The 20,497-nt window shown below is 38.7% G+C and overlaps 1 protein-coding gene across 1 annotated transcript in view; it reads right to left on the bottom strand.

The window, feature by feature from the left end:
* Positions 1-16,837: 16,837 nt before the first annotated feature.
* The window catches only part of KLHL14 (kelch like family member 14), a 78,819-nt gene continuing 75,159 nt past the window's right edge, over positions 16,838-20,497 (bottom strand). Inside the window, exon 9 of the mRNA XM_075211360.1 lies at positions 16,838-18,405. Coding sequence (XP_075067461.1) covers positions 18,265-18,405 — 141 coding nt within the window. The 3' untranslated portion in view covers positions 16,838-18,264. The remainder of the gene's footprint in view (positions 18,406-20,497) is intronic.

Raw genomic sequence — 20,497 nt, forward strand, 5'->3', positions numbered from 1 at the left:
TTTTTCATATTCCAGCTTTCAGCCAATGAAAAGTGCTCTGGTGATGACTCCCACAAATTGCCAGGGCACAGACTTGTGCAGTATGAATGGGGTCAACCCGGGAAATTCCCGGGTCCGAGGTGCAGTATGAATGGTGTTTCTGAGCTGGGACGCTCCGAGACCCTGCAAAAACCTGGCTTCAAAAACCCGGGATATTGCAGGGGCGGCAGTATGAAAGTGGTATTAGTGATACAGTGAATGTGAAATAATAAACTCAGTTTTTGTAATCTCAGAGCAATTAACTACTTTAGATTTTATCAGTTGTTTAACAAGCTTGAAACACAAATGTTTGCCCAGGTGGCCCTATTTGGCAACACTCCCGTTCCCAGGGAGAATATGTGTATGCTACATACCCAGGCTTCTGCAGAAAAGAGACGTTAGAACATTACTGACTAGAGTATGTTTAATATACAATATAAAAGGAGACAAGCCTTTTCCCATTTTTGGCTCCTTAATTGAAAACTCATATTACAAAGCTCCTTGAGTAACATAATCTTCTCAAGTGACATAAACATACAGACAGGCTAAATTAAATCCATCCCAATCAATAGCAATGTAAAATTGAGTTGCTTGATGAACTTAATGAATAATAATGTGTTATATAAAATTAATTATCTATTATTTGAAATGTTGTTCTTCCCCTCAGTCAAGTACAATGAAAATATCATTTTCTCAATCCCAGTAGCTCACAGCTATTCTCAGAAGAAAACCAAATACATTTAATTAAAGGTTTTCTGACAAAAAGGTTTCTATTTATACCATCCCTTTATTACCTGAAGCAGATATCATACTTCTCTGACTGATGTCGTCCCTGGCACTTATTTCTGAAAGAGGTGGGAAGGGTGAGAAAGGGGAAGGTGACATTTAATCTCTGGCTACCCCTAGAGAGGCTAGAATAGTTTCAACCGTTTCAAAATTCAATACATTTTTGCTGGTTCTAGGACCTTGAACAAGTTCACAATTTCATTCTGGATTTTTGGTTCAATTTCAGTTCGTGGCTAGAAATGTAAATTTATGGTTGGAAATTTGAGGGTGCAGTAAAAACAGAATATGTTACAGTAAACAATAAAATGTTGCCTGTTCGGTCTTAAATGGCTACATTTTATAGTGTATTTCATTTTTTGTATTCAACCAGCCAACATTTAACGAGCACAGCATTTAAGTTCACATGAAAATCCTTTAAAAATACTATATAATGTAGCCATTTAAGCTTGATCAAGCTCGAACTGGCTGGAATATGGTGAAATATATTTGCCTTTCTCGGAATTAGCTCAGTTTGTTTAATCCGTTTAAAGTTGGTGGATTTATTGCAATTTTTCGGGCTTCAGACCTAATTTGTTGAAGCAGTTCAAGAACCACTTTGGATAAATTACTTGAATGTACATTTTGGATCCATATTTCTTGCAAATATCAACCATAGTTACTTCTAGCACTAAAACAGTCTCCGAGGATACTCTTTTGCAGGACAGGTGCATCCAACGTCACGTGTGAAATATTGGATGGGTAAAGAGTATTAGATGGCATAACAACAGGAGATACATGTTTAAATATAATGTCAATGTAAACATTATAGAAAATATCAACAGATACAAACTACTGACTTCAGTGCATATCAGTAAACGATGTCTATAGGTGCAAAAAATGTTCCTTGGACAAATCTTTCTAAATCGCAAGGTAAATCACAGACAGGAGATTGCCAGGTTCAACACATTTATATACTGATTAACCATTCACCTATTTTTACCTATATTGATCATTACTTATAAGCAAATTATTTAAATTCCCACCTCTACACATTGTGATCCATGGCTGTTTGTGAAAGGAAAGAAACCCTTTTATTTTTTGGTCTCAGCCTCTTGTAAGTGTGTTCAATGCTTTGTGCAGTGGGGAATGACTAAGACAGCAATTCCAGAAGTTAGCAGAGTTCACTTTGCAATTCATGTAAGCTTTATTAAGCAAAGTATGGCATATTCATTCAACCAGGGAGGAGGGGATTAATCCTGCATAAGTAATTTTAAAACAAGTTCTTTCTCTCCCATTTCTGTAAACTATTTGAGTTTCCATTTTCAGGATTACTGAGATTTCCGTCAGTCAGATTTTAATTTTATTTTCATCTGCAATGGCTTATGCATAAGGGTCCAAAGCCGTGCATGGAAGCGCCTTGTGAAAAATGTAATTGGTGTGGAACAGTGACATACACAGAATACATCTGACAAGGTCCAAGAAATGAGTTTTGGTTCCACAGTTCAGCATCTCAGCTGGAGATTAGCAGAATCTTTATTGCAGATACAAAGTATGGAGTATTAGTAGAAGAAATATAACCTTGGCATCAATCAGGAACAATGACACTGTTAGTATCTGCAGTGTATAAGTGATTTTAGAACTCACAGCAAAACTTAAAAATTAGCTTCACTAGCAGATTTAATGACAATTTAGGATTTGAAGGACTTAAAAGGCATGATTGGGGAATACATGAAAGGATAAGTATATTTTATATATGAAATTAGGTTAATGTAATTTAAAAAATTGCAGTGTAAAGGCTGATTTGTGACTCCATGTGCCTATTCTTTAGAGATGGGTGAGCTTGATTCCCCAAGAACCAAACCCGCTCGAACTTCCGGAATCTGAGCCGGCTCGGTACTCTCCCACCTATTCGGATTCCACAACCCGGCAAAACGTCATTGTGACGTCATCGGATCTCGCTGGTTTTGGAATGTATAAATACCGCCCTCCACCGCAATCTAGCGTCAGTTCACAGAGAGACATCGAAGGGGTAGCAGGGTTCTTACCAGTCTCCAGTGCAGTTAGGCAGCGTTATTAATAAAAGTGAAAGAGAAGTGTTGGCAGTGTTCTTCCAAGTCTTCAGTCACATTGTACTGTGCCAGGGCTCACCCAGAAATAAGAGAATGAGAATGTAATAGGCTGACATTGTTGTTCACAGAGCTCACAGATAATCAGAAGGGTTAACAACAGTGTTCTTGTCACTTTTCAGTCTTAGTGTCATTGCCTACACAGAAGCAAAAGGGAAAGGAGGGATATAATAGAGACTTTGAAATATATAATTATGAAGGTTTTTTTTAACAAGGTACAGAAGAGTAACATTCTTCAAAGGAAGAAAAGTACTAGAACACAATGATATTATGTACTGAGGGAAGTAGATTCAGAGGAAATTGAAGAAAAAAATAGCTAGCTTCCTTCTCTCTTCATCCCAGCACCTGCAATCTACAGTCACCATTCTCATCCTTATCAGTGTGTACATCATTATTGTTCACACAATATTAATTATTCCATGCTGTAAGACTATATTACAGAAGTCTCTGTACTTTGATGTAATTGGCAGCAAAGGACTTTCTCATGGAATTTGTAGTACATATTAAGCCAAAGCTGTCACGGTTTTGGGGCAATTCTTTTAGACCAGAGCAGATGTTAAAATGTTGTGCCAACTCAGGTATCACGTGGATGGCCTTTCGCTGTTCCTCCATCCACTTAAGCATACAAAGGGTGGAATTCCACGTTGTTACCACCTCTTGCTTCAGTTGGTGACAGGGCAAATTGTATTATTGTGGTAGCAGCTGCAATCTCCTACATGCTGTTGGAGAATGGCGGTAATGTCCAGAAATTTTTCCAGCCACAGACAGCATCTCCTGCACGTCCCTGTCATCATCCTCATCAGCAGCAGCTAATTATATAGCGCCAGTAATTGCGCTGCGCTGTACAGAGCAGATGAGAACTAAGCAGAAACCATTATAAGTTATGTTACTTATGTAGAAAGTTATAAGATATAGTTATAAGTTATATTAGCTCATATCAGTTCCTTCCCCCATTTAACTTGCCTTGATTGCAGGTGTTTTTTAATTTACCAAGGAAATTGTGTTTCTTTACATTTTGTTTTCCCTCACTTTAAAAACACTATCTTTAACATAGGCTTTAGCAGATGACGTACAGGCATTCCTATCATCGGGACTGGTGCCAAAATGTAAATAAAAAACTTGTACCTTTTTAAAGAAAAAAAACCTCTCTAAAAAGGTGAACGTTTACTGTAGAAAAACATAAAATTGCCAACATGCCATTCTACCCAAAATATTACCAGGCATACCAGCATCAGGTAGCTCCCTTCTCTTAGCTAGATTTCAACACCTGCAATCTACAGTGTCATCATTTCCACCCTCATCATGGTGTACATCTTCCTCAAACAATACTAATTCATCCCCGCTGGAATCCACTATCACAAAAGTCTGTGTATTTTGATGTAATTGCCGATAATGACCTTCCTCATGGAATTTGTAGTTCATTTTATGGCAGAGCTGTCACAATTTTTGGGCAATTCTTTTAGAGCAGAGCAAAATGTTGTGCTGACTCATCTGCATCACCACTAGGTGCCTTGGGAAAGTTAAGTTTTTTCCGACAAGCAGTTGCCCAAGAAACTGAAGGAGTAGACGTCATTATAAGATGTTGATAGCTCTTGGATCCTGGTGAAGCGAATTAAGTACTTAATCTACAATTACAATATAGTTAGCAGATTTACTTTGTTTTATTTCATCTGTAAAATTTCTCTAGCTCTAGCTGCTTCTCAAAAAGTATAATTAAAGCAATCACTTGACTCAAGCTAACCATGTCTGCACACTCTTCACAGGTGACTACTTCGCTGGACTAAAGTACATTCCACTCAAATGCTAGTCTTCTTGCAGCTGCTGTATTCTCCTACATGCTGTTGCAGAATCCCAAAAATGACCCAAAATTTTTAGGGACACAAACTGCATCTCCTGCTTGTCATTGTCATTTTTTAAAAATTCTGTAACACCAAGTTGATTTCGTGAGCAAAACAGGAAATGTGATGGAATTCCCCCCCCCCCCCCGCTGTAATGCTCTAACAATATTGGCGTCGTCATCAGAGATCACGTATCCTCAGGAGAGTCCAAGCAGGATTAGCCATGTTGCAATGACATTCCTTACTTTTTGTAACAGATTGTCAGCTGTATGCCTCTTACTGAAGCCGCTGATACACAGAGTAGCCTACTTCAGAAAAATGTGAAGTACTTGGGTACATGCTGCTGCTGTTCCTGCTGGTGAAGGCGAATGACCAACCCAGTGGGCTGTCACAGTCATATAATCTTTAGTTTGCCCAGTTCCGCTTGTCCCCATATCAGTGGGTAGAAATGCATTTTGTAGCCCAATAATTACATTTTTATGAATCTTCTGGTAAAGGTGAGGAATAGCTTTTCTAGTAAAATAGTGTTGTGATGGAATTTGGTAATAAGGACAGAAGACCTCAATTAACTGTCTAAACCCAGCTGCATTAATAGTGGACATTGGACCCAGATCTAATACTAGCATAGTCCCCATGGTGTTTGTGATCCGCTTTGCGACTGGGTGACAGCTTTCTTACTTTCTTCCTCTAGCAAATGATTTTTTTAACAGTCAATTGTTGTAAACTACTAGTAGTCTTCATCTGGGTTGTAGATTAACCCCCAGCAGCAGCAGCGTGACTAACGCTCAATAATTCTTCAGAGGAATCATGGTTAGTGGAAGAGTCATCTAGAATTAGGAACTTGGATGCAGGACTAACTCCCATCACTTCTGAAGATATTGATGATGAAGGTGTTGGGGTGTAGCTTGCAGGTGCTGGAATCTAGATGAGAGAAGGGAGGTAAGTAATGCTGGACTGCTTGTTATTTTTTTAACATACGTTTCTGATTTTCTCAACAGCTTTCCATGAACTCGCTTCAAATGGTGTAACATGGATGCGGATCCTAGATGGTTAAGGTCCCTACCTCTACTGAATGTGGCTTTCAAAACGCTATAAATGGCTAGACAACTGTTGTCAGGATTTTTGCTCTTATGCCCAGACATGACAATGGCCTTTCTCTTATCACTGGCAAGAACTGCTGCAATCTTTGTTTGAAAGTGTATGAAAATAACACACTGTGAGGTTGTCAAAATTGAATGGAAATTAATGGAAATTAGTGTTAGTGAGGTTAATAATAATGTAGGTACAAAATAATATCTAAATGAGGTTATTTTAGGCCAAAAAATGGAATTTTTAAAAAAAATTGCAAAACAAAACCAAACAAAACCAAAACACGCAAGGGCGGTTTTGCCAAAACCAAAACACGAAGGTAATCCAGATCCAAAGCCAAAACCAAAACCAAAACACGGGGGTCAGTGAGCATCTCTACTATTTTAGCACAAATGAATCCGCTTCTAGAGGGAATCAGAGGGATTTATGGGCCAAGATGGGGACAACTGTGAGGGTGGAAAAGTTAGCATCTTGTGAAGGGAGCAGCTGGGCATAGCTCTCACAACAAGATATTGTGAGACAAGATTATTTAAATGAGATCAAGGGGTGGAGAAGATAACTTCAATAGGACATTTCCTACATACAAGGGGAGGCACAGTTTTTTTTTACCCCACAAAAGGGTTTAATTTTACAGATACCCAGGTTGCCAAGTAAGTTGGAGACATCATATATGTTCCATTGGATGTCTTATACGACTTCCAGGTGCACTTCTACTGCGATTTAATAGAACATTCAAACACTCAAAAGGGACAATTAATAAGACATTAATGAGGCTAAACTTAGCAGTATTTAATAAACTTTAATTAATGAAAATGGTGGTCCAAAAGGGACATTTTTACAGTTTTCATCTCTCATATTTCTAGTCAAACCCACAATCCTGCAAAACTAGGCACAGATTGATTTTTAGAGGAAGTTATACACATTGAGATGTGGGAGTGTAACTATAAATGCATTAAGTGGACAATTAGGTGCATTTGGGCAAATAGAAATGTTCTGTACTTTTGGACTTGGCAATGTAAGCCCTCCCTCTAGAGTGTAAACTCTCCCTCTAGAGTGTAAGCTCTCCCTCTAGAATGTAAGCTCCCTTCTACAGTGTAAGCCCCCACCTCTAGAGTGTCAGCTCTCCCTCTAGAGTGTAAGCCCCTTTCTAGTGTGTAAGATCTCCTATAGAATATAAGCTCCCTTCTAGAGTGTAATCTCTCCCTCTAGAATGTAAGCTTCCTAATAGAATGTAAGTCCTTCCTCTAGAGTGTAAGCTCTCCCTCTAGAGTGTAATCATCATTCTAGAGTATAAGCCCCCCTCTATAATGTAAGTTCCCTTCTAGAGTGTAAGCTCTCCCTCTAGAATGTAAGCTCCCTTCTAGAGTGTAAGCTCTCCCTCTAGAATGTAAGCTCCCTTCTAGAGTGTAAGCCCTCCCTCTAGAATGTAAGTCCTTCCTCTAGAGGGTAAACTCTCCCTCTAGAGTGTAATCATCCTTCTAGAGTATAAGCCCTACTTCTATAATGTAAGTTCCCTTCTAAAGTGTAAGCTCTCCCTCTAGAATGTAAGCTCCCTTCTAGAGTGTAAGCCATCCCTCTAGTGTGCAAGCTCTCCCTCTAGAGTGTAAGTTCCCTTCTAGAGTGTAAGATCTCCCTCTAGAATGTAAGCTCCCTTCTAGAGTGTAATCCCTCCCTCTAGAGTGTAAGCTTGCTTCTATAATGTAAGCCCCCCTCTAGAGTGTAAGCTCTCCCTCTAGAGTATAATCTTCCTTCTAGAGTGTAAGCCCTCCCTCTAGAATGTAAGTCCTTCCTCTAGAGTGTAAACTCTCCCTCTAGAGTGTAATCATCCTTCTAGAGTATAAGCCCTACTTCTATAATGTAAGCTCCCTTCTAAAGTGTAAGCTCTCCTTCTAGAATGTAAGCTCCCTTCTAGAGTGTAAGCCATCCCTCTAGTGTGCAAGCTCTCCCTCTAGAGTGTAAGTTTCCTTCTAGAGTGTAAGATCTCCCTCTAGAATGTAAACTCCCTTCTAGAGTGTAATCCCTCCCTCTAGAGTGTAAGGTTGCTTCTATAATGTAAGTCCCCCCCCTCTAGAGTGTAAGCCCTCCCTCTAGAGTATAATCTTTCTTCTAGAGTGTAATCCCTCCCTCTAGAGTGTAAGCTTGCTTCTATAACGTAAGCCCCCCCTCTAGAGTGTAAGCCCTCCCTCTAGAGTATAATCTTCCTTCTAGAGTGTAAGTCCTTCCTCTAGAGTGTAAGCTCTCCATCTAGAGTATAATCATCCTTCTAGAGTGTAAGCCCTCCCTCTAGAGTGTAAGCTGTCCCTCTACTGTGTAAGCCCTTCCTCTGGAATGTTAGCTCTCAAGGGAAGAGTCCTCTCAACCTTATGTCTCAGGTTCATCCACTGTCTGTCTACCTTGTATATTCCTTGTCAGGTCTTTGCTTATGTTTATTTCAGTATTATGCTATTTGTTTGTGCACACATACTAAATTTGTCTATTATTGTTCAAGTATCACTCGTACTTTTATTGTACCTGTCGTTGTGTAACTGCCTTCCTATCTTTGTTATTATGTTTAGTGTATTCATGCTTCTATTCATGCTTATTGTACTCATACATGTCATATATGTCTGATGATTATGTAGGATGATTGTCCGGCACTAATGAAACTGTGTTATCCTTTAAATACAATGATGATGATGAAACAATGATTTTGAAGCATGTGAATCTGTTATTTCAGTGCTTACACAAATGGAACTGTAGGTAAAAGTCAACTTATATCTCCTTAAAGCAATGCACAATAATGAAAGATTAATTTCAGAATTTCACACAGTTTGGTATCAGTCTAGACGTCAGATCCAAAAGGTTTGAAATCTTCTGCCTAAACAAATACTGTAAAATTAAAGTTATGCAGTGAAGTGGATAAATGAAAATAGTTGCGCAGAATAAAGGTGCTGCAACCCATGACAGCCAGATGTTTGCTTTCATTTTTTAAATTGTAATATAAATTATGACAGAATAGCATTGGCTGCTATGAGTTACTGCACTTCTATTTGCACTCCACTAAATTTCATTAACGTCCCAAAATAAAATTAGTATATGTGCATCCAAGAAAAGGTTGTGGTGAATTAGAAACATATCAATTATTGATGTTTATCGTCAATAATACTTTTATTTAATCAATATTTTATTTTGCAAGACAGTGTAATACAAGTGATTAATCAGTTTGATTACAATAATAAAAACAAAGTTATAACAAAATTATATAGCATAAATTATGTATGTATAACATAAATTAGCTGTTATATAACTCAGGGACCTTTTTTTTTTTTTTTTTTTACTTGTCCTACTTTTTGTTACAGCATTAGAAATATAAAGACGTATGTGTTTAGTTTATATTATACACCAAGATCACTGGTGGACAACGTGGTATTTTTCAGGGAATTTATAAATGGCACTGGGTCTCACAAATGTGGCGCACATTACCTATATGGGGAGTGATGGACTAACCTGCTACATAGACTGTGTAAATGGACTATGATCAGTTGCTGACATCACAGGAAAGAGAAAAATAAAGGAAATCACTCTATTCAGGTAGGCTGCATATGACCTATTTGATAGACAGATACCTGTGCCGTTCTGTTACCCACCACATGCCAGGTGGGGTAAACAAAGCATTAGAAATTACAGGTATATAGTGTATTCTGACATCTCTGAGAGATTGTAAAATATGTGCCTTTTGCATGGTATTTAAAGCTTTCTACAACCCTTCAAAGCCTTGAATGCCTTCAGATATGTACGTCTATTTGTAAGTTAAGGTGAAAGCAAAATCTCAATTTTGTAATTCCGGTTAATAACACTGTTCAAAATTGCAAGTGCTGTGCTATTCTCTGCCCCTCCAATTATTTTGAGCAAAACGACAGCTTCTACAAAAGACACCCTCCTGCCACACAAATCGGTCCATGTTTCTCGTATCTCATCTCTTTTAAGTATGTTAAACTCCTGCAGGATTTGTCAAGGGCTTATTTTGTCCTGATTTTGCTTTTTTTTTTCCACGTTAGGAGCTATGTATCAGTATTTACCATGTGTTTTCGTTTTTCTCTACCGATTCACCCAACTTACGTTTTGCCTCTTCCATTACTTTTTACTTAAACCCGTTATATTAACTCACCTGCTCTCTATTACCTGTTTTGCCTTATTTACTCTGTTACTGCTGTGAGTAAATGATACACCTAATCCGTGCCATATGGCATCACACACGAATCTTGCAGTTTTTTTTGCATTGCTCAATCACAAATGATCCCTCAAGGTATGTATACTCTGGGTGAAAAGCCAATGAAAAACAAAAAAACCAACACCTCAAAAAAAGTCATGTCACTACTTCGTATTTGCTGTTTATTTTAAAAAGTCACTGGTTTGAGTAAAAGGAAAATTTGGTGGAGAGATTAATAAAATGATGTTGAAAATAATGAGAATGTTTAAGTTCAACAACCCTTGAGTGTACATCCCACCAGACTCTTCAGCTCATTTTATTATGTAGATGTTGCAGTGTTGTCAGCCCTGATGAGTGGGACATGAATCATTTATCCACACTACTAGAAACTATGCAAAAGTACAATAAAGTTTGGTTAAGGTGTACCATATGATGGTACATGCCCAACAGTCACTGACAGATGACATACAGGTATACTTAGCCCAGTTACTGATGTACAGTCATGTTTGAAATATCTGCATTATTGTTGTATTCAGTGCAACCCTCATTTTATACCAGGATCCAGGAGTCAAGTTTTTCTATGTTAACTTATACACTTTACAAATTTTAGTTTGTATTTCCCAGTGAACCTGTTACAAATATAATTATATACACACTATCCTTTACAATGCTCTATTACAATTATAGAACAATTCAGTCTCTAGATTTAATAAAATCATTAGCCATTTTGTTATTTTCATGGCGGGACCGGTCACTCTTGTCCTTAACCGATGGTTCCATTGATGCTTTAATTAGCTCTGTCAATAAGTCATTACTAAATAACTGTAGTACAAATGTTATGCAATAAATGACACTGTATTAATGTACCTCAGATTAGATTGTTACACCTTTCACTTTGCTCACTCTGTGGAACAAGCAGAACTGTATTCAATATTCTCCTGAATGTGGACCCTATCAGACTTTAATAATAAATCTCCTGATATATGCCTTAGATCACCAGGGTCGCTGATGCCTGTAACAGTCCCCGGCGCTCTTCTCTATGCTCTAACCCAGGGTTTCCCAAACCCAGTCCTAACAGTGCAGGTTTTCTGGAACACATGTGACATAATTAGGACCACCTGTGGATCTGTTACAATGTGTCAGTCAGTAATGAATACACCTGTGCTCCAGCAAGGAGATATGGGAAACTTGCACTGTTAGGGAGCCCTAAAACCTGCACTGTTAGGGAGCCCTGAGGACTGGGTTTGGGAAACCCTGCTTTAACCAATAATCTATTTCAACCAGGCCAAGTGGGGGTCAGTGTGCATCCCATGAATGTCCCACTTATGCAAACGTTGAATACCCAGTAAGTATAACTTTTTTTTTTTATTTGACCTCATTCAACACCACCTAGTTTTTTTTTTTACTTTTTGGTGGAGTTATCCTGAAGTTCTGCCTGCTCTATTCCAATATCCCATTGACTGAAGGTAATTCACTGTCAGTGGTTTATAATAAAAGCATTTATGTTATCTTGTGGTGTTTTCCCTGTACTCTGATAATCACTGCTTAACCGCACTTTAAACTGCTTACTTAATAAAATACATCTATTAACATGTTATGTTAGCTGTACGCCAGATCCAGCATCCAAGTCTATTGTTATAATCTCTCCACAGAAATACTGCAGGTTTACTCTGCCCCTAGGAATTATGGGTAGAGAGGAATTGTACAAAGCGCATATTTTGACAGTAAGAAGAAAAGAGAAAAACACAGAAAGATTAATTCTTACATAAAGTTTTATTTAAAGTTTTCTTCCTACAAGCAAGCTTAATTTATACATTCTGATATTGTACAAAATTTACATCCTTTTTATGATTTGTTCAATAACACCGCTTTCCTTGGTCATGCCTTCTTGAAAGATAGAAAGCTTTAAATTACCATGGTAAAAAAGGAACCGTTCAAAGGACAACAAATAGCCTTTTAAAGTTAGAATTCAGAAGATTGCACATTTCATTAGACAAGTCAGGTGACAGCTGCCGTAAATTGTTCCAAAACAAGTCTTCCAACAATTTTAATACTAAGCAGGGATGCCTCATTTTGTGCCGGAGTAAATTGCTTTCACAGTTTTATTCCAATGGAAAAAAAAAAAATAATCTATCTTGCCCAATGTCTTATTTTACAAGGAAATTGGAGTCCTTGAGATAAAAAAGTAATTTTTCCCTATCACCACTTAATACAAAAACAACATAGATTGCACTTAACATTAACTTTAAAAGGAGTATTTAAAACACACCAAATATCCAGACCTTCTTTATTAATCTTAAGGGGCTGTTATTGCTATGCAGCCTCGTTAGCAGTAATGTGGGTACATGAAAGTAATTATTTGCAAATATTATAATGTGCTCAAACCAGCTAATAACATCAATTGCTAAAATTACTTGGTCAGTGATTTTATACTTAGGCGTCATTTAGTATTAGAACACATTTTTCACCAGTTAAACAGTGGGCTTCACTCTTTATATGCACAGTGGCTAAGTGGTTAGCACTACTGCCTTACAGCATGAGTTCAATTCCCGACCATGACCTTATCTGTGAGGAGTTTGTATGTTCTCCCCGTGTTTGTGTGGGTTTCCTCCAGGTGCTCCAGTTTCCTCCCATACTCCAAAAACATACTGGTAGGTTAATTGGCTGCTAACAAATTGACCCTAGTCTGTGTGTGTGTCTGTCTGTGGTTGTGTGTTAGGGAATTTAGACTGTAAGCCCCAATGGGGCAGGGACTGATGTGAGTTCTCTGTACAGCTCTGCGGAATTAGTGGCGCTATATAAATAAATGATGATGATGATAGACTGGAGTATGTACTTCCACTAGTGCTGGTGAAGAAAATCAAGATACCATCTAGAATCCTGTAAGCCCAACAGAAATATAATGCAATTATTTGGTGCCTGTAATTTACAAGCCAGGATGAAATGTTTGTCAAATCATTGGAGCAGCTGCTAATAGACATTTGGTTTGATTCATTAAGGAAAGTAAAGCAAAAAAAAAGGAGTAACTTTGCACCTGGACAAAACCATGCTGCATTGGAAGGGAAGGGGGGTAAATTTAAAATGTGATGGCAGATTTATAGTTGGGGTAAGGCATGTCCTAGGTCAACTTTAATTTTCAGTGTAAAATTAAAGCTATGAAGTATTTGTGTGCTACATGAAAAAGCAGCCAGTATTTAGCGTATGTGCAAAATAATAAACTAATCTGCACCCCTTGCATTGTAACATGGTTTATCCAGGAAAAAACTTACTACTTATTTGCTTTTCTTGCATTACTTTCCCTAATGAATCAGGCCTATTAACTTGTATCATAAAGGCAACCATGTTATATAAAAAGCTATAACTGGAACACAAAGAACAGGAAAATATTTTCTATTTAAGTCAAAAGATTTTCTGTGGTCTTCGCTTCTCAATATTATGACTCCTTTTCTTTAGTGGATTTAGTATAGTATGAAAGATATGGGAAAATAAAGTGAGCATGTGCATGCCATCTATTAAACCATCTAATGTTACCAGTGGGTCCTGTAACACTATAATACTGACTATTGATAAATATGTTACTGTTTTATAAATTATTAATGCTAACAGTATTTATATCACCTTTTAAGCAAATAATCTGCAAAAAAGTCCACAACTACTTTTTGAGTGTAGGTCACTGTTTATATTCTCGTTGGTATTATTAACATGTTTAACATATTTCTTGTTCATTATTGGTGTAAAATAAACTCTGTAAATGTGTGTTATAATTATCCATACCCTTTGCTGTAAAAATGTATTCAACAAACTGTAAAAAAAAATTAAGTCCACCAAAAATGTAATACATAGGTAGAGTTTATTATTGTAAGATAAAACCCTGTACTATTCTTATCTCTGGTGCATTATTCACACGATCTGCCAGATCTGAGATTCCTCCAGTGGTCCCCACATTGACTTCTTGTACACACACTGACCTCTTGTACACACATTGACCTCTTGTACACACACTGACCTCTTGTACACACATTGACCTCTTGTGCACACAGAGACCTCTTGTGCACAAAGTGACCTCTTGTACACACACTGACCTCTTGTACACACACTGACCTCTTGTACACACAGTGATCTCTTGTACACACATTGACCTCTTGTACACACATTGACCTCTTGTACACACATTGACCTCTTGTGCACACAGTGACCTCTTGCACACACACTGACCTCTTGTACACACAGTGATCTCTTGTACACACATTGACCTCTTTTGCACACAGTGACCTCTTGTGCACACATTGACCTCTTGTGCACACATTGACCTCTTGTGCACACAGTGACCTCTTGTACACACACTGACCTCTTTTGCACACATTGACCTCTTGTGCACACATTAACCTCTTGTGCACACATTGACCTCTTGTGCACACAGTGACCTCTTGTACACACATTGACCTCTTGTACACACAGTGACCGCTTGTACACACACACACACACACACACACACACACACACACTGACCTCTTGTGCACACACTGACCTCTTGTGCACACATTGACCTCTTGTGCACACACTGACCTCTTGTGCACACAGTGACCTCTTGTGCACACATTGACCTCTTGTCCACACAGTGACCTCTTGTGCACACAGTACCCTCTTGCGCACACAGTGACCTCTTGCGCACACATTGACCTCTTGCACACACAGTGACCTCTTGCACACACAGTGACCTCTTGTATACACAGTGACCTCTTGTATACACAGTGACCTCTTGTACACACACTGACCTCTTGCACACAGTGACCTCTTGCACACACTGACCTCTTGCACACACTGACCTATTGCACACATTGACCTCTTGTACACACATTGACCTCTTGTACACACATTGACCTCTTGTGCACACAGTGACCTCTTGTATACACAGTGACCTCTTGTACACACACTGACCTCTTGTGCACACAGTGACCTCTTGCACACAGTGACCTCTTGCACACACTGACCTCTTGCACACACTGACCTATTGCACACATTGACCTCTTGTACACACATTGACCTCTTGTACACACATTGACCTCTTGTGCACACAGTGACCTCTTGTACACTAGTCCTCGCCTGATTCAGATAGGTAGTTGTTATCGATGCCCCTGAATATCATTCACAGGGACTGGCACATACGCAGAAGGATGGCATCCTGAACACAGCTACCTGTCTGAATTAGGTGTCTACAGGAGATCAGAGTAGGACAATTGGAGGCTTCATGGACCCAGCAGATCGGGAGAATGACACACAAAGTAAAGTACTGTATTTACAAACTGAATACAATGTAAAAACACATGGGTGTCATTCCAAAATCAACTATGTGTAAAATTGAATGTAAAGTAGATATCACAAAATATGATCAATGAGCATGTTTACTTTACTTGCACACTAAGGTTTTATATATAATAGATTGCAAATTATAATTGTATCTCAGAATAGGACTCTCTAGATTAGCATCATCAGTAAAATGAGTGTAAATGTTTTAGTGTGGAAAAATGACCAGTAACATTGTAATCTCAGGGGTATATTTACTAAACTGTGGATTTGAAAAAGTGGAGATGTTGCCTATAGCAACCAATCAGATTCCATCTTTCATTTATTTAGTGCATTCTACAAAATAATAGCTAGAATTTAATTGGTTGCTATGGGCAACATCTCCACTTTTTCAAACCCGCAGTTTAGTAAATATACCCCTAAATATTTTGAGTGGGCAATATAAAAGCAAAAATGTACTATTGAATGTACAATAATGAGACAGATGTAGACTGCTCACATCCCTTTAAAAAGAAGTTTCCACACATAAATGATTGGTTGATCTTGCATTGAACCTGTGTCCTTAAGATAATTCATGATCAGATCCTCTCAGCACACAAAGGAGTGAAATGAACATAGAGGTTGATTCAGTAGAACGCACAGCTGACATTCAGATTGCATCCTGATGTTGAACCTATTAATACTTCATGGTTGTCTGCCTATTAAATTATATTTTTACTTCAACCTGTAAAATGTGTGTGCATGTAGAACCCTGTAGGCAAAACTGATTACAGTCTATAATTGTAAAAGGAAGGACCCTTTGCACTTTTATGCACATAATAAACTGCAGTACATCAAGAACAGATGCCCATAGATCACTGTCTTAGATGAAAGTTAGAGGGAATTCAGTAAGTTAGAAAGTGAACAAGGGATTATATACAGTAAAATATGACAATAATTGGTGATAGGCACCATGGTTCCTATTTGCCAACAAGACGTGGGATTAGTATAGTAGTTACACTTTCAGTATTTTATATACCTGCATTGTGGACAACCCATGTTTTCTAGATCGCTAGCATTTCCATACATTGTACAATGTCTCTACAGGATTTGTAAAACATTTAATAACATGATATCATTTTGTTCAAAATTTTACTAAAAATACTGTAATTTCCTTATCTGTTTTTTGTCACTTAGATTGCAAGCTCCTAGAGTCAGAAACCTCTCAAGTCCTTGTTTCATTATATGTTCATTGTTTATCATGATTGTACAGCACTCTGAAATATCCAAGTAAATAATACTCATGTGGTTTTGCCATGAATATCAATGTATGCAATGTAGCTTTCCATTACTAATTTTATGTATCACAATTGCATCTGTATGACAAAGCATTTTACCAAGGCCCGGCAACTCTAATACAAGAAGAATGGTGCATATAGCACAGGACAGGGCCAACTCAGACCCGGATGCTGAGTTACCAGCAAAACAAGAAAAGGAGCAAATTTGCTCCTTCACAAAATCATGTTGCATTGGAGGGGGAGATAAATTTTAAATTGGGGGACAGATTTAAAGTTGGGATAGGGCATGGCCTACATCAACTTTAAATTTCAGTGTAAAATTAAAGCTATCAAGTACGTGTGTGCTACATAAAGCCAGTATTTTCATTGCCTGCAAAACAATAAATTAAGTTGCACCCCTTGCATTGTAACATAGTTTGTTCAGGAGCAAAATTACTACTATGTTTTGCTTTGCTCCTAACTAAGCATCAGAGGACTGTTCTTACATAGGGCACATTTTCATGTGTGAGGCCTTTAATTACATTCCTTGGTTTGTGCCTACAAATGTACCTCTGCTATTTCCCATTTCTTCATCAATGAAAACAGTAACACTTATTTTTTTGGTTTAAAAATATGAGCTGACACTCAATCATAACATATATCCCAATATTTAAAAAATAAAATTGTGACAAGACAAACCTTGCCCCCCACTAGTGCTGTCAAACCATGCCCCGAATTGTCCAAAACCACACCCCACATTCCAGTTAAGCCGCAACCCCTTTTCTGACAGGCCGTATTTTCTCCACCATCTTTCTAGACCCCTGTAACAGGCTGGTTTCAAATTCTAAACAAACAAATAATTGATAATTAAACAAATGGATAATTTCAAAGTATTTAGAATTGGCCATATTTTGTTGTAACAATGAACTACGTGACAGTGTCTTGCATTTAAAAGACCAAATAAAGATATTCAGAAAATAACTCATGTAAAAATTGATTTACATGCAAACATTTTGTTATTTCCAGTCTATAGGTGCTTATAATTGTCAAATGCCTGTATGATTATAGTCACTCTTATTGCATCGAGATGTCAGTATTCTCTCTCTGAAATTTTAGTACATATGGACAATTTTTCTTTGCTGTCTCTCCAAGCAAAATTGTAAAAAGGGAACTGATATAGGCTTGTCTGAAGAGGACAAGCCAAACACCCCCTGTAGATTTTGTTACATTGTTAATATTCTCTTTATACTTAGTAGTGTACTGATTGTTTACTAGTGGTCATCTTTCCACAACAGGACAGATACAACATTGTACTACTTAAATAAACACCTGCAGGGTAATAACATACATATAAGTATGTGGCTGAAATTGGCACACAATGGATAATTGTACCCTCCCAGGCAAGAAAGCACCAGGTGTCTTTATGTAGAATTATATTACACTAGTGCAACAAATAATTGTGCCCATTGCTCTATTATTAATCTCCCTGTTTTTTAAATTACTAGTTAATTAAGTAGGTTAATTAAGTAAGTTTGCTGGGATTATGGTAAGTTCTAGCATTGATAAATGTTTAAGATGTTTTTCATTTGTCTCCTGCTTGTACAACCTTTTAAAGCACAAAATTAATTCCCAAACCATACAGTGTCTGCAATGTTACAATGTTCTCCGCTGTGCAGCCGCTATTTGTTGTACGGCACACAGGTTGGTAGTATGACAGTGGCACAGGCTGGACCAGCAAGCGGCTCAGCAACGTCTCCCTCCAGTTCTGTCCAGCTGGCTTTATCAGGACTGTAGCAAATAGTTGATGACTTGTAAGCTCCCTAAAATATAAAATACATCATTAAAAGGTGCTATGTTCGCTCTATCACTGTTATTATGTTATCATATAAAAAAAAGTCTTTAAAGTGTATCCATACCCAACGTACAATAGAGGCATACATTTTGGTGTGTACTAAGAGGTAGTCATTTTCCTCAGGCATGAAGCAGAAATTGGGGGAATAGGGGTGCGATCGGCCGTGGGGGGGCGCGTGGACAGCAACAGGCAGCCAATCGCTAGGCTGCCTGTTCCTGTATGGGCTCCCACGGTGCTGTTCGGCAGACAGTTAGTCTGACTTCACTTCCTGTCTGCCTGATTTTAGGAGAGACACCGGCCAGAACAACTGAAGATAAGTGAGGGGAGGCTGCCAATACTATAGGATACTAAGGGGGGCTGCCAATACTATGCTATACTAAGAGGGGGCTGCCTATACTATACTATAGGAAGGTGGGGGGACTGCCTGTATACTATAGGAAGGTGGGGGGGACTGCCTATATACTATAGGAAGGTGGGGTGACTGCCTATATACTATACTATAGGAAGCTGGGGGGGGATGCTTATATACTATACTATAGGAAGGTGGGGGAGACTGCCTATATACTATACTATAGGAAGGTGTAGGGACTGCCTATATACTATACTATAGGAAGGTGTAGGGACTGCCTATATACTATACTATAGGAAGGTGTGGGGACTGCCTATATACTATACTATAGGAAGGAGTAGGGACTTCCTAAAGGAAGGTGGGGGGCTAACTAAACTATAGGAAAGTGGGGAGCTGCCTATAATAAACTATAGGGAATGTGAAGGATGGGGGGGCTACTATAATTTGTGAAGGAAAGGGGGGGGTATGTTGCTATAATGTGTGATATGAGGGAACGGAGGGACCTGTCTTAATAACACATCGGTGGAAGGTAGGCTATTAATTTAATGGTGGCGTTTAGGTGGGGGGCTAATTTTTTAATGTTTGCTATTTTATTTGTGGGGTGATGGTGGGGCAATTTTTAATTAATCTATTTGTGGGCTATTTCATTAAATAGTGGGGCCTATTAAATTAAGATGGGGTGGCTGGAACTTTAATTTAAAGCTAGTGTGATATGGGGCTATTTATTGAATGTGGGGCTGAGTTTGGGGAGGAGAATTATTTATTAAATGTGAATATGAATTATTTAATGCAGGGGATGGTTGTGGGAAATGGTAATATTAAACGTAAATGCTATAAATTTTTTTGCTGGGGTTGATTGGAGGGAAGTAGGTCTACTAATTAAATGTGTATACTATTAATTTATTGTCAGGGCTGGTTGGAGGAAAACAGATCTATTTATCAAATGTGAGTACTATTATTTTAATATCGGGGCTGGAGGGAGGCCTCATTATTTAATGTGGGTGCTATTGATTTAATGTGCTGGGGCTGGTTGGCATTTTCTAAATTTCATGTACCAATTATTTGTTCCAAATATGGCCTCCAGCATTCCAGGATCCAGACAAGTATTTATTATTATTATTAATTTTTTTTATTTATAAGGCGCCACTAGGTGTCCGTAGCGCCGTACAGGGACAAACGAAATTACAATACAAGGAGAGACAGCACAGTACAGTAAACAATAAGCACAGTAACTCAGTGAGCTCAAAGCACAGCAAGGGCGGGGGAGGGGAGAGAGGAAGGTCTTCGTACGACGGAGCCCAAGAGGGAGGGCACGGATAATAGGGAGACCCCCGGGGGGGAGAGGAGGGAGGGGACAGGGGGAAGAGGGTCCTCGAGGAGGACGACCAGGTAGCTGGAGAGCAGAGTTAACAGTGGTGAGACAGGAGGAGGGGTGACCCTGCTCAAAGGAGCGTACAATCTAAGGGGTAAGGTAGACAGACAGAGAGACATGGGGGAGAGAGGGAGGAATGGAGGATAGGGGAAGGGGAATGAGGGGAAGAGGCAGAAGAAAAGGAAGGTAATTAGGTGGGAGACTGGAAGGCTTTACGAAAAAGGTGGGTTTTTAAAGCCCGTTTGAAACTGGACAGATTGGGGGAAGTTCTGATGGAGGGAGGGAGCTTGTTCCAGTGGAGGGGGGCAGCGCGGGCGAAGTCTTGGATACGCGCATGGG

The sequence above is a fragment of the Mixophyes fleayi genome, chromosome 5, assembly GCF_038048845.1.
Source record: "Mixophyes fleayi isolate aMixFle1 chromosome 5, aMixFle1.hap1, whole genome shotgun sequence".
NCBI lineage: Eukaryota > Metazoa > Chordata > Amphibia > Anura > Limnodynastidae > Mixophyes > Mixophyes fleayi.